This window comes from Ostrea edulis, chromosome 3, assembly GCF_947568905.1.
Source record: "Ostrea edulis chromosome 3, xbOstEdul1.1, whole genome shotgun sequence".
NCBI classification, from domain to species: domain Eukaryota; kingdom Metazoa; phylum Mollusca; class Bivalvia; order Ostreida; family Ostreidae; genus Ostrea; species Ostrea edulis.
In genome coordinates, this window is record NC_079166.1 from 54572303 (window position 1) to 54588898 (window position 16596).

Here is a 16596-nt window from a genome sequence, read left to right on the forward strand (position 1 = left end):
CAGTATAGATTGTACCCATTAAAACATTATATCACCTTAATTATTTGTCACAGTGACCTTAAAGTAGGATGCGACACACCTTCTACCTAAGATGCATTAGTTGACCAATTTTGGTGATTCTAGGTCTAATAGTTTTCAAGTTATGAGCCGGACACGTTTTTGCCATATATGGCCATATCTTCTTAATGAAAAGTCACAGTGACCTGGTTTTAATGTGCGACACACCTTCTACCCAAGATGTATCTACATACAAAGTTTGATGATTCTAGGCCTTGTAGTATTTAAGTTACGGGTCGGACACGAAAAAGCTAACAGACGGACGGACAGACGGATATCTTCTTAATGAAAAGTCACAGTGACCTGGTTTTAATGTGCGACACACCTTCTACCCAAGATGTATCTACAGACAAAGTTTGATGATTCTAGGCCTTGTAGTATTTAAGTTACGGGTCGGACACGAAAAAGCTAACAGACGGACGGACAGACGGATATCTTCTTAATGAAAAGTCACAGTGACCTGGTTTTAATGTGCGACACACCTTCTACCCAAGATGTATCTACAGACAAAGTTTGATAATTCTAGGCCTTGTAGTATTTAAGTTACGGGTCGGACACGAAAAAGCTAACAGACGGACGGACAGACGGACGGACATGAACGCCATACCATAATACGTCCCGTCTTAAGACGGGCGTATAAAAAGGTTATGGTACTCTCTGTAGTTACAGAGATCCGAACCCGATATTCATTCACAGAATGTAATGCATTATGTATAAAAATTGAAAGGTTGGATCTCTATAAATAAAATAGTACCATCACCACTTTTTCACAATGTTGGGAAATGGCTATTAATACCACACCCTCAGATTTGTAGGCCCAGGGTAAGGTGTCTTCAATGTTTCCGAACCCGATGTTTATTCCCTAAGTGTAATGCATTATGAATAAAAATTGGAGAGGTGGTTCTCTGTAACTAGAGTGAGTACCATTACCATACTTTCACAGTATGAGAAATTGACCACTAAGTCTACCTTACCATCCAAATTCCAGACCCCGGGATAGGAGTTGTTGATGTTTCCGAACCCAATGTTTATTCACTGAGTGCAATGCATAATAAATAAAAATTGAAGCGTTGTATCTCCATAGAGAAAGTATCATCACCATTTTTTTCTTCAAAATAATGGGCGATGACTATCAAAACCTTACGCTCGAAATTTCAGGCCCTGGGGTAGGGGTCTTCGATGTTTCCGAACCCAATGTTTATTCACTAAGTGTGATGCATAATGAATAAAACTCGGAGGAGCGAATCTCCATAACTAGTGCGAGTATCAGGACCATTTCTTCACAGTGGAAGGAGTTGGTCATTAATACTTTACCCTCAAAATGCTGGTCTTCAAAGTGTGGGTCTTTTTCGAACCCGATGTTTATTCCCATTTAGTGTAATGCATCATGAATAAAAATGGGGTGAGCGTATCTCTTTAAATTACAGAGAGTACAGTCTCACAAGCTTTTTCTCAGTGTTGGGGGTTGTTCATTAGCACCCCATCCTTAGAATTCCAGTCTAGTTTTCTTGTTCATGCACACATTTTTTAAATGCGTTCTATAACGCAGTTCACCCTTGAATTACGAATAAAACACTGCGAACTGCGTTCTAAAATCTAATTGCCGCATAATTGCCAGATGGCGCTAGCAATAAATAGTTACTTATTCATTAACGATTCTTTTCATTTAGTTCTCTGGATTTGATCGAAACTCCTCTAAATTTTACCAGCATTGACGTTGTGATTTACACGCTTATAAACAAGAGGAATTTTTCGGGAACATCATTCTTTTCCCGGAAAGAAGTCATTTTGATAGTTGACGCGCAAATATTTTTTTTTCAGTTCTCATACTTTCCAAAACTTTTTCAGCCCTTATATTTGGTGCTTGCGCCAATGTTTCTTGTATGTATTTATCTTTAAAACATCCGAAGTTTAGGAAAATTTGGACCCTCTACTTCAAAGAAAAAAGACGGCTTTCAACCCTCCAATGACACTTTAAACTATGTGGTATTTTGATAAAGACCAGTACAGTTCCCTATTGATATTTTTTCAGAAAGTCCATATTGATATAGAATGAAAAGATTTCATTTGATATAATTTTTTTTTTAAAAAAATGAGGCAAGTGCGTACCATCTGTTTTTTTCTTTATCTATTTGGTGTTTGGTTAAAAAAAGGGAATAAGCAAGGCTCACATTTTAGCATTCTAACTCGCTGTTCCAAAGGACTGTATGTAATAACCATACAAAGTTACCAGTCCTGTACCAATTTTGCCTGTCCTTGTGGTGACTCGAGAGAAAATTTAACCACTAAAATGTAAGTTTCGATAAAATTGATTTTGCCATTTATTCAGAAATATCAGAGAGTGATCAATCAGTGAAATGCGAGTCATCATTCTAAATATGTTTCCTTTTTATTTCAACATCAGTAACATCAGACTCCTCATCTACAGTATCCGCAACGTTACTCTTGATATTACTATCGTGCGTGATCCTATCGTATCGTGCGTGCATCGTATCGTATCGTGCTTGTATCGTATCGTATCGTGCGTACATCGTATCGTATCGTGCGTGTATCATATCGTATCGTGCGTGTATCCTATCTTATCGTGCGTGTATCATATCGTATCGTGCGTGTATCCTATCGTATTGTGCGTGTATCTTATCGTATCGTGCATGTTTCCTATCTTATCGTGCGTGTATCGTATCGTATCGTGCGTGTATCGTAGCGTATCGTGCGCGTATCCTATTGTATCGTGCGTGTATCATATCGTATTGTGCGTGTATCGTACGGTATCGTGCGTGTATCCTATCGTATTGTGTTTTGCGTTTATTAGGTTTTCCGTTTTCTATCGTGTTTTGCGTTTATCAGATCTTTCGTGTATCGTGTTTTGCGTGTATAAGATTTTTCATTTATCGTGAAAATCGTTTATTGTGTAACTTCGGAAACTACCGGGCTAAATTACAGTCACAATTAATTTCCACTACCAGATGATCGATAGTCATTAGAAAACGAGAGCTACTGAAGCACGATATGAAGCACGATAGCACTACATTATCGTATGTTATAACTATTAATCTGATCTGGACCAAGCAATGCAATTTCATAAAAAGAAATGTGAATGATAAAATGAATAAAATATTATTTGTATAAAAGAGATAATTTAAAAAAAATGACAAAACATTAATTCAAAAGAATAATAACACTAAATACGATGGCTTTTCGATATGTAATGTGTATTGTACGATATCTCAGAAACATTTGAGCCGAAGAGTGAAATGAACATTACATCCCTTCAAAGTATTCTCTGCGGTTTGAAATATATAATTTAAATCTCGGAATCCATTTCTGAAAGGCGTCACGATACGCTGATTTAGACCTTTGAGGCAATGGCTGATGGCTGAGTCTAGGGCTTGTCGGGACTTGTAACGACGACCAGATTAGAACTCTTTAAGTTTTGCAAAAAGGAAAAAGTTGCATGGGGATAGATCAGGAGAGTGGTGGGTATGGCAAGTCGGTAACATTCTCCGACTTCAAAATTACTTCACAAGCTCAGATGTATGTGGTTATCATGAAGTAGACGAACATGCATAAATCCTGAAACAGGGCGTCGTTTGTGATAATATATCTTGAGCGTTTTTAGTATAACATCTCGGAAATACCGACCTGTAACACATATGCCTTTCGGCACCGGAATTTGTACGGCTATACCATCACATGAGAAGAATATGCAATAAAGAACCTTCTTTGTGCTTATGGTTCTTTTGGCAACTACAGGCCTTCTGCCGTGTTTAGTTAGCCATAATTTGTTTACAATCGTTCTTACTGGTTCGAGATGGTGAACGTTTCGTCAACATTAACAATGTTTGCAAATTGTCTTTGATTGAATTTGGGAAAAATGTTGAGCTATTGCTTAAAGGTTTGTACTCGTACCCGTTTTTGGTCATCTGTCAATAGATATCCATCTGGCAGAAATCTTTCGTACTTTCAAAATACGCTTCAAAATGAAATGCACCCGCGATAACGATATGCCAACAGCTTTGGCAATGAAAGGCGAAGATAACGAGCAGTGATCAATCTCATAACTCCTATAAGCAATACAAAATAGATAGTTGGGCAAACACGGAGCCCTGGACACACCAGAGGTGGGATCATGTGCCTAGGAGGAGTAAGCATCTCCTGTCGACCGGTCACACCCACGGTGAGCCCTATATCCTGATCAGGTAAACGGATTTATCCGTAGTCAAAATCAATGTGCCAAGAACGGCCTAACAATCGGTATGAAACACGTCAGACAGCATTTGACCCTATGATAGGTTGTATTTACGAACTAGATCGTTATAACGATCATAGAATTTGCGAAATGCTGACTTCAATCGAGACTGTTGAAACCCCTGTACTATCAACTTGTTTGTCAGTAACTTACCTCGATTTAAAAACTGACTATACGCAGAACAAGCTCTTGCGTATTGAATCAGTTGAGATATATAAACACCTTTTTCAGGTGATAATGGAATATTGCTACATAAATATGGGAAGTTGACGATGGAGAAGCTGAAATCATCCCGTTTGTCATACAGTTGAGTTGTCAGTTTGCCGTTAATGTCTACTTTCAATAAAATATCTAAGTATGAAGCAGAAGTGGACGACTCTGTGTGTCTTTTATTTCGAGCTCACAGGGATATACCGAATCGACATATGAATGAAAGTTATTATTGTTAATAGATAAAACGACATTGATATATCTAAATGTCGAATTGAATGCCACAACAAGATATTTTTTCTTCTCGCGTAGAAGTTTTTGAATAAATCATGCTTCATGTGAATATAGAAACAGGTCAGCTAACAAAGGAGCACAATTCGTGCCCATGGGAATTCCAACTGACTGTTGGATAACCTGATCACCAAAGACCACGAAGATATATCACGAATTGTGTATCTGCAATCATTTCAATTATTTCCCTGACGTTTGCCTTGCCTGTTACAGTCATGGGTCGGCCAGATTTTACTGCATCTTTGACAGACTATGTGCCAGTCAGATATTTCTTTCTCCACCTACGAACTGTCTCATAAGATATCTTATCAGTCCCATAAACGTCCCCCAATTCAGTAAAACTCTGCATTACCGAATGACCGAGTTCTGTGCGAACTTTTATATAAGCTCCAATTACTTCAATATTCTCAACCCGTTTCCCAACCATTTTTACAACAGTGGTCAACGACTGACTCTGTTGAAATGACTATAAGTTTAAAACTATGTAGAGCTGAAGGCTCGTGTTTATACCATTGAAAAGGTATTGAACAGAGCTATTCAAGAGTATTGTTGATTCTCCAAATAATACATCTTAAAAACAAGCAAATATGATAAGATAACAATTCCCTTAAGCTAACTTTATTATATGTAGATATACATTGAAAATTAAAGCCATTAAAAAGCACAATCATAAAAGTATGTTAAAACTAGTTAACCATTTAGATGATGAATGCATACAAAAGAAACAGTACACCAACAAATCTGAAACTGAATCTTAAAATTAAGGAAGACAACATTCAAACCTTCACTAAAGATTACAATTACTCTAAACTTTGTTTCTTGACCGAGTGAAATTTGATAGTTTAATATTGTTTTTGGAAGTTTCACGACAAGTATGTCACAGTTAACATCTTCCAGTTCACTATTGAATCTTAATGTCCATAGATAATTTTTTTCACTCAGTCTTTAAGCAGTTTTCAATAGAGATATAACTTATCAGTGTCTTTAGTTTGATTATCAGTGAATTCATTAAGATTACTAGAATATCTATTTTGATATGTCGATAAATTGTCCCAGGAATTACAGTTTGAGTACATGCACAAAACCAAATTATTCGAATCATGTTCTTCGTTCCTAATAGTCCTTGTACAGTCACGTCTTCAACAATTTTCCTGGTTGATTATTTATTCAGCCTCATCAAATAATTGTTGAATGTCTATACGATTGCATCCTTAAAGTGATTTGATCGATGTGTATCAATTCCTGCATTTATCATAAAAACCAATAAGATCAAAACAACGTAAACTTGTATGACCTTGTGTGCAGAATTCAAACTCATACGTACTGTATTCCAATTGATTAGGAACCCATTCTCAATAACAATCCAAATGTATCCTAGAAACTGCACGATCTGTTTTGTGGTAGTTGAAAATCAGGTACAACATGCCTCGCTATGCATAACAAACCTGATTTCTTTATATACTTTAAGTTAAACGAACCGTATCTGCTTAAACACACCTGAATATAGTGCAGCCTCGCCTTATTTGCGGTATATTCCACCTAATTCTGTTAACTATGGTTTTGTTTTTGTCATAATCAACATTTTGTACGCGATGTACTTTTGAATGCGCAGGAATGTGATACATGTATGTTTGACAAGCATGAAGTTATGAACCAAACTTCGCACACGCGGTCGATCATGTCGCTTTTAAAGACCTCACTCTGATTATTTCTGATATATATCAGAATATATATATATATATATATATATATATATATATATATATATATATATATACACACAATTCCTAGTGAAATACATACATGGACTCAAACATCTTTACAATAGAACCATTCTGTACAATGTAAGCAACTTCATAAAAGTATAGTATACATATTAATATCCATTGTCACATTTCAAATAATATATTGAATCAACATAATTCAACTTAATTTATTTACAACTATCTAAAAGTGGGTGTACATGTAAATGTAAGCTGAAAAATCACAAACTATCAAAACATTGCTATATATCTATATATATATACGGAAGAATACATGTATACTATTATATGATACAATGTGGGCTCTTATGTAAGCATCATAAAATACTTTGCTTTTATTTAGGTAGAATGTTAACACACTTGAAATTGGTTTAATGATAGAGTCTCTGGACAATGGTAGAAATTTCTATTGAAATTGCAGGCCTAGGCAATCAGAAAAACACACTGTATACTCTCATTCAAAACTGTTCGAATATCGTACTTAGCCAATGATCTCTGTACAGTTTTGTAAAGAATACCTCAATAGTTGATATCTTACTAATTTACTAGATTCTTTCTCAACTTTATCAATTCAGGCTAAAATGATGTTAAATCCTTTTAGTCCCAGATTCCACATTGTATGATTTTAAAAACCTGACGTTAAAGTCTAATCAAATTTCTGATAACACTTTACTAGGAAAATAATCTTACATCAAAGGCATTAACATGCATACACCTTTAGTATACATTATATGCATGTACAATGTTATTTGCTAAACTGTGTATAAATATTTGCAAATAGAAGATATTCAAAATAAGCATACATAGATGAAAATCAAAGAATAATGAATATGGATATTACAATTCATAGCATTTTAAAATAAAACCAAATAAAACATGCAAATATTATGAAGCTTAAATCGAATCAATTTGAGCTATTATAGCTAGCGACCCGTGAAATACACGTAGAAGGCAACATACATATGTACAAATACAGATATATTATTTATTGGTACGGGTAATGTGAAAACCTATAAGATTCCCTTTAATTGTTAAGTAATTGTTCACTCTGTTGCTGGTACGAATTGGTTAATAACGACTAAGAATATAATATATACATATAAAGAAAAAAAGACCTGTTTATCGGAGAAGACAATTTTCATGGTTCTGTGTAGTCAAACTTGTTTAATTCTTCCTTTTTGCATAATTTGCATAGATGCAGATCCAGAGGTCCATCGACTGAGAAACTTTAATACAATTGGAATCTTCATCATTTCCCGGAAATTTTTGGAGTGTTTTACCTATCCATTCTGGCTCAGGGACATCAACATCATATGCGGGTGCTCCAACATATGCAATCAGAGTATCTCGGATACTGAAAATAACGAAAATAAAAGATATTTTTATTTTCACCTAGAATAGCAAGTCTCTGTTAGAATTACACATGCCTATGTATTCCACGTATTACAGTCTCCTTTTAAAGGACAGCAACTTGTTTTATGAAATAAGTTTCGTTGGTGTTTGCTGTGATCGATCGAGTAGACATTTCTGTATGGGAACTTTTAACAATTATACATTGTATTCATTAAACAATATAAACTAATAAATATGTGTAGAACAATATTCAAGGTTTTCAATTTTCTTCTTCAGTCACTTATGTTCAAATATGATTGATTGATTGATTGAATATTGTTTAACGTCCCTCTCGAGAATATTTCACTCATATGGAGACGTTGATTGAATTATATACCACGAACGTTTTAATAAAATTTATGATTTAAAAAAAAAAAAATTGAAATATATCAATATATCAACATGTGTCTCATATGAAAGTTTTGATACACTACAAGATAAATTGATATTCATTTGCATGTCTGAACTGGAAAAGACCTGTATCTAGCCATTGGATTCTCTCCGTCTCCGTCTTCAGTTCCACCGTCAATGGTAAGAATTATGCACTCATACAGTGCATCCAGAACTGTGCTGAGTCTCTCCTTGGATAATCCGTCACAGATATCGTTCAATTGCTCTTTTTGGTTGTCAGTCAGCTCTTCACGATACGCATCAGACACCCCCTCAAGCACATCCTGCAATTCAATATTCTTTTTAGAAAACAATCTTCACAAAAACAGGACGCGTACGAACGTAGTTTGAATTTTCGAGTTCAGTCAGAAACCTGTCAGTGAAAGGTTCTTTAATGTGCCAATTCCAAGGGCACGGGGCTTTCGTTCCACAACGAAATATCACTACTTTTGTTAACATCTTAGATTTGATACTGCCGAGCGGGACTCGGACTCACAACTCACAACATCCAGGTCACATAGCGAACGCTCTTTTTATGCCCCATCATAAATTGTCTGGGGCAAATAGGATAACCCCTTTCTGTTATTGTGTAATTCCGTCTTAATTCAGTTTCCGCTCATTATATTAGCTACGGATCCATTTATTCAACTGGAATGAAGTACATAGATAAATCATGAGAATATCCAACTCAACTTCTTTATTTAAATGATCCGCGTTATCCAGTTTAAATGATCCTGTTTGAATAATTTTTAACGGAGTTGTTCCCCTTGGACTTTACAAACTTTCAAAGTTTGCACTCATTATATCTCAGTCACGTATCGACATTTTGAATTGAAATAAAAAGATATTGTCGGTTGAAGAGTGAATCTAGCAAAGACATTCATGTTGATGATCAATCAAACAATAATTTTGTCTTTCTTATCAAGGGTTGTAGTTGTTTATTCATGTATATGCGTGTTCTATGTAGCAGTGATATCATGTTCAATCTCTTCCCTTCATGTTTAACAGCACTCTAACTTTGCTTTATTTCTGTATTCTTCCTGGCCTAGTCGATATATACAGTACCCGCAACGTTATTCTTGACATGATAAACGATAGAACACGATACACGCACGATAGGATAGGATACACGCACGATACGATAGGATACACGCACGATACGATAGGATACACAATAAACCTGATAAACGCAAAACCTGATAAACGATCTTCACGATAGACCTGATAAACGCAAAACACGATAAACGATCTTCACGATAAACGGAAAACCTGATAGAAATGTTGTAAATTTAGAAACGGTTTAGACGGAACGAAATTTTGATACCTACAACATAATTACATTATGTTTACATTATGTTGATAATAATATTGAAGGATTTCAATGTTCATTATATACCTACATTACGGACAAAGCGGATTTCTTGTTTCCCGCGTTCTCGCAATGGAAAAAAATCTAACGCGGTAATCTATAGGTAACTCAGGAAAACCGCGTTCTCATCGCGGGATGACTATCAGCTACCTGTCCCCGTCGTGGTAACATTTGTTTAAAGCATTGATCGGTTTTGTACCATATAATTTGTTTAATCCACGGTCATACGTTTTTTTTTTGTTGGTTTTTTTAATGCCATCACAGCTAAAATTTAAAAAAAAATAAAATAAAATATATACGGCATTGAATTCATTATTTGATATCTATATGAATTTTATCAGCCAATGATTCTAAAACTTATATTGTCACCTAATGTTTAATATATAGATTATACAGGGAATTAACTAAATGTAATACATTGTATAATGTAGTGATATCATGCTTCAGTAGCTCTCTTATGCTAATGTATATTACCTTGGGTATGAAATAAAACCAAGTAATATTGTGCGTGTAGCGTGGAGGGGGTTATTTTGCATCAAGCTCTAAGTTCACGGCTCATTCAACATCTCAAGTTATTTTCATAACGACCGCTTTAAAAAAAAATCAACCGCACTACACCTGTTAGATATTTTTACACTATGATTGATAATTGATAGTCATAAGTAATTGGAACATATTTATTTGAATTGATATTTTGTTAACAAAACATAAATATACTGTTTAAAAAACATAAACAAAACCCGGCTTGTTTTAAATTCGCAATTTTGAAACGCTTAGTGTGTAAAAAAAATTCAAATAATCATCAAAAACAACATAGATTTCCAGTATCTACACGTACGAGTATTGGTACATGTACAAGGTATATAAAAAAAGAACAACGATGACAGCGGAATCGTGCCCAGTTGAGCAGAATTTTGGGGGATGCAACACCCTTGCACCCTTTTAAAACTTAATCTTCTAAATGTGTGAAATACAATGTCCCTGAGAATGTTAGCTGTCAAAACACGGGTGATACACAAAATCAGATATAAGGACGCTCACAAGTTCAGCAGTTGCTATATAAGTAGCATACACGTGGGAAAAAAATCGGAAGAAAAAGAACCATTATTAAAATATACATGTATGTGATAAACAATGTAATTTACTGATTTTTCCTTTCAAATCGGAAATCCCTATTTTTCTGTTAGTGTTAATTACAAATAACTGTTTCTAGACAAACAAATGTTTATGAACTTCAGAAGGAGCTTTCAGATTTACTGTGCTCGGTTTACTGTCCTACTTTCCAGACTACTTAGAATTAAATTGTGATAAATTTTCACTCTCTCTCTGGACAGACAAATATATCTTCTTCTGCCTTAAAATCGACAACTTTATGTTCTCCTTCAAATATACCATCTTTCCTCGATTCCTAAAAATAGCTTCTTTAACAAAACGAATAAAGGTTTCGGAAAGTATCGTACTTTTTCATTAGATTTTATATACGATCCCGATAGTTTCCGAAGCTACACGATAAACGATTTTCATGATAAACGGAAAACCTGATACACGCAAAACACGATACACGATAGACCTGATAAACGCAAAACACGATAGAAAACGGAAAACCTGATACACGATAGGATAGGATACACGCACGATACGATAGGATACACGCACGATACGATAGGATACACGCACGATAGAGCACGATAGGAATGTCAAGAATAACGTTGCGGGTACTGTACATGTATATGTTGCTTGTTATTTGTAAGAATAGAGAGGACTTAATGTTTTCAGAGGTATGGAGGTAAGGGAACTTTAAACTTGGTATGAGTTATAGATTTGCAGATTTTTGTCCTATTTATAAGTGTTTTAATATTTGGCATTGCCTGTGGATTTTCTTTAAACAGTTCTAATTATTTAGCATGATGAATTTTCTACTTCTCTTTGTGCTTCCTGGGCTAGTCGGCTTGTTTTGTAAGAACAGAGAAGACAAGGATGAAAGACGAGGAAACCATGCATTGATTGCCCTGGGTCATCTTGCCCGCTCGGGATGATTCAAGTTTTTATCAATATCAATTCCCATATCTATCTTTATAAAATAATTGCTACCAATTTGAACACTCACTTAATACATTCAAAATATCACCGGGAGATTTACAATGCTTTTCTTATTTCTACATCCACAATCGACATATTACTCTCATCCACAGTGATGGAAGTAAACTAATCTTAATGGAATTTCAGATGATAGTGCGTTTTGTATCCATAAGCGGTTGATAAGTACTTGGAATCCAGTCTCGTTTCTTGACTGAAACTTTGCATAAGGGATTCGATCTTTCGATATTATGGACCACACCGTATTTCTTTAAGTGTTAATATTTTAAGATAAAAAAGTATCACATTGCAGAAGATATTATGTGTAGTACCTTTTTATTTGACGCCTGATGCTTGGTTTTCATCATCGACAGCTTTAACCAAAGGGATTGGACATGTTTACATTGGCAACTCTTTCGGATCTACAATGACATAATTGATATACTATGTATAAACAGTGTATTGCACCGAGATACAGAATTGAAATTTTAACATTTCGAAAAATTGAATTCATCTCAAACTTACGTTTGTAACAATTCTAGAGTTGTCAACAAATCGATATGATTCTTTTCAAATAAGTGGAACTTTCGCGAGAGAGAAATGATTACACATTATAATTTTGATATTGCCTTCCCCACTGTAATTGAAAATCTGTTTAATGCGTTGACATGGGTGAAGTACATGCAATTTTCATTGGATATTTCTGAATAAAATTTTACTATAAGGACAATATAAGTATTGCTAAGGTGGCAGCACTTTTACGATACACAACTAATTTCACAGAAGAAAATGCAATTCAACAGTATTTACATGGATATGTATAGTTCGATATTATATTATCGTCTACCATATGTGTCTCACTAATTTTACTTATTAATTGCTACAAAACAGATATTCCTTGGACAATCTGACCAACTTAAACATGTAAAATCATGGAAAATTACAATAGTATTTTATTTCATACATTAAGGGATAGAAATGCTGTATCCATTCTAAGCGCCTGACGCATAAACTCTTCAAGCATACAACTTTCATCATCGCCGACGGATCGCAGGAAACGAATGACGGTATCTAATTTATCCATCGCATCACATATGTCCTGGTATCGTCTAAACTGATGGGATATTTGAGTTGCTACTGTTTGGTTTAGTGGTTCCTGAAAAATATGATTACCTTCTTACATTTCTTCTGAACGATTGGTACTTGGAAAAGAAAGTCCTACGGTCATAAAACTTCAACGAACCCACTTTTAATCTAAGTCTCATTTTTATAGAAGGGTAACATAGTGGAAAAGTGAAACAAAAATCAAAAGTGAGCTCATCTTAGTTTATAGCCCCGGAGTCTGTTTAAATATGTACTTTTGTAGCTAGCTGCAGAACTGTAGCTCTCTGAAAAAATATTAGGACAGATGATCAGAGAGCTACAGATTCACCCTTTGTAAAAACCGTCGATATACGGCGCACGTAAAGATGCGCACGGTTGAGGCTTTATATATTCTTACATTGCCGTCTCATAAATTTAATATAAAAAACAAGAGGCCCACAGGTCTTATCGGTCACCTGAATACTAGTGAAAAAGTATCACAACTTCCATGGGCTATGAAATCTAAAAAGATTTGCTGTTCTGAATATCTAAGCTAAATTCTAATGTTCAGAAACAGTATAAAACAAGATGTGTTCTTAAAACTTCACTGCCTATAAAAGTGCATACCCTGATGAAAGGCTTTAAATAATAGGTGTATTAACATTAAAACATCAAAAGATATGACTAATTTGGACTCATCCTAAAGTCATACCCCTGGGTTTTGATTAAAATTCACCCTTTTTTGTACATCCTTTTCTGCTATTCCTAAGTATGCATTTAGATTTTATACAGTATCAGCAAACTTACACATAAATACTATATGCTAAATTTGGCCCCACCATGGTTCAGAACCCTTACTTTGGGGATCATCAAATTTACAATTTTGGTAAAAGACTACCTGCTCTATCCATTTAAGTTCAATTTAGTATCAATAGCACTAAAAAAGATGTTATTTAAGTGTTTTACACATAAACACTATATAACAAGTTTGGCCCCACCCTGGGGTCAGAGCCCCTACCCCGGGGATCATGAAATTTACAACTTTAGTAGAGGCCTTCTTGCCCTCCATCACAATGCATTTAGTTTTTCTTACACATGTGTGGTTCTAGAGGAGAATATTTTTGAAAATTGGTCAATTTTGGGCAGTTTTTGCCCCGCCCCTAGGGCCCCAGGAGTACAGGAATCCTGAAATTTACAATTTATGTCCCCATTGTTTCAAACATGCTTAATAACAAATATGAAGAGAATTGAAATAACAGTTATCAAAAAGAAGTTAAAAATGTATATTGTTCACACATTTAATAACTGACCATTTCACTCCCACTCTGATACCAAAACCCCTACCCCTGGGATCATCAAATTTACAATTTTGGTAAAGGACTACAGTAATCTGCTCTTTCTATATCTCTATTCAGTTTCAATAAAATATGAACAGCACTAAAGAAGATGTTATTTAAGTGTTTTACACATAAACACTATATACCAAGTTTGGTCCCGCCATGGGGTCAGAACCCCTACCCCAGGGATCATGAAATGCACAATTTTGGAAGAGGTCTTCGTGCACTCCATCACCATGCATTTAAGTTTTCTTACACGTGTGTGGTTCTTGAGAAGAAGAGTTTTGAAATTGGTTAATTTTGGGCAGTTTTTGCCCCCCCCCCCCAGGCCCCAGGAGTGCAGGAATCCTGAAATTTACATTTTATGTCCCCATTGTTCCAAACATGCTTCATACCAAATATGAAAAGAATTGGAATGACAGTTATCAAGAAGAAATTAAAAATGTCTATTGTTCACACATTTAATAACTGACCATTTTGCCCCACCCTGATACCAAAACCTCTACCCCTGGGAACATCAAATTTACATTTTCGGTAAAGGACTACCTGCTCTTTCTAAATACTTATTTAGTTTCAATATAGTGTTATCAACACAAAGGAAGATGTTATTTAAGTGTTTTACACATAAACACTATATAACAAGTTTGGCCCCACCCTGGGGTCAGAACTCCTACCCCGGAGAGCATGAAATTTACAATTTTGGTAGAGGCCTTCTTGCTCTCCATCACCATGCATTTAGTTTTTCGAGGTGACGTAAGTCAGCCTCGTATGTCAGACCCAGCTTCAATGGCGCCCTGTTTTAATCACTACCATTTGCGAAATCACTTTGATTTTTAATATAAGAAATTTGTTGTCACATATGCTAATGCAACGTAGAAGCTGTCACAATTCACTTTGAGATTGATATAGGATCCATATGTTTACCCTCTACGATAAGCGAGTTAAATAAGAATTTATGAAATCGCAATTTTTATCCCTTCGATATGAAACAAAGTCCACACATCAAAAGGAATCGCGAATTAGTGTTTAGGTTTGTAAACAAGATCAAAATTATTTGTCGTTTGCCAACATTTTATTCCACGATCTTAGAAAAACAGAATTGGACTGTAGGAAACGATTTACATTGCTTCTGTATTCATTCGCATTTTCACATATAGACGGGGAAAACATGGTCTATTTTTCTCTAGGAATTCTGGGTAAACAGCTGTCTCCTCTTATGTCTGAAAATTATGTTAATTAGCCGATTTATCGCCTATCAAAAAATAGTTCACATTGATACTATGTTCCATTTTTATTAAACTGTTATATATAAATTCTGTTTTATGTCAGATTGAAGAAGTCTTCCTTGTATGTGATCTGTTGTATTTATCAAGCAGAAATTGTGTGTAATTAGAATTTTAATATTAAACTCTGCACTATTTCTCTATATCCATACGCGCCACGCTATCCTGTTTATCAACAAGGAGAAAACGTCTTGCCTGAGAGAACTGATATATTCTTGCCAATGCATTAACTCAAGGTAATTATCTGAAACCCAATGTTTTAATTTCGTACAATTTTACCAAAATATTTCTTTTGGACGCATTTTTTGAGATTTTAATACTAAATCTGGGTGTAAACATGTAATCTTCGATCGAAAGGGCCGAGCGCCATTTCCCGCGCTCTTTCATGGTCAAGTCAGATAACTGTAAACATTGATTAAGAAATATAAATGAACATGTTTTTGTGAATATATTTGTTATTCAAGAAAAGAACTCCATTGGAAGTAATATATTGGAAATCAAGTTTACATTTCTTTGTCACGAAATATGATTTATCTCAAGAGTTGAATGAATTATCTCAAGAGTTGACACTTGTTTTCAAGAGTTGATATTTCAAGAGTGGACATTTTCTTGGACTGGTTTAACGAATTGAATGAGTTATTTCAAGAGTTGACAGTTGTTGTCGTCATCAGATATGAAGGGTAGCAAAAAAAGAAAAAAATCATGATTTTGATAGTCATCAAAGGAAGAGCCCAAAATCTGTCAAAAAAAAAAAAAAGTCACAATGTAAGAAAAGATCCCATAATTTTGAAATGCGTGTCTGCCAACTTTCATCAAGGGTCAGAAACTTTCTCAGAATATAGCAGAGGTAAACAATGTGTACCAAATTCACTTGTGTGCATTGCATTTAATGCAGTTAACCAAAAATTGTTTGGAGATTGGGATGCGAATGATATTCATTTTGTTCTCGAAAAAGGTGATGTTTTATACAAGCATGCAAGACAGGCCTGTCCACATGAACATCTTAACCCAGAGGACTTGCCCAAAAATGTTTGCATTCAAAATCAGTTGCTTCATGTGTCTGCTTTACCAGTTTATGCAGGGGAAATACAATCAA

General features: G+C 35.0%; 1 protein-coding gene across 1 annotated transcript in view; it reads right to left on the reverse strand.

Moving 5' to 3' along the window:
• Positions 1–5409: 5409 nt before the first annotated feature.
• The window catches only part of LOC125676424 (E3 ubiquitin-protein ligase rnf213-alpha-like), a 175020-nt gene continuing 163833 nt past the window's right edge, over positions 5410–16596 (reverse strand). Inside the window, exons 46-49 of the mRNA XM_056158169.1 lie at positions 12762–12953; positions 12130–12219; positions 8440–8636; positions 5410–7924 (exon numbers count right to left, since the gene is read on the reverse strand). Coding sequence (XP_056014144.1) covers positions 7735–7924; positions 8440–8636; positions 12130–12219; positions 12762–12953 — 669 coding nt within the window. The 3' untranslated portion in view covers positions 5410–7734. The remainder of the gene's footprint in view (positions 7925–8439; positions 8637–12129; positions 12220–12761; positions 12954–16596) is intronic.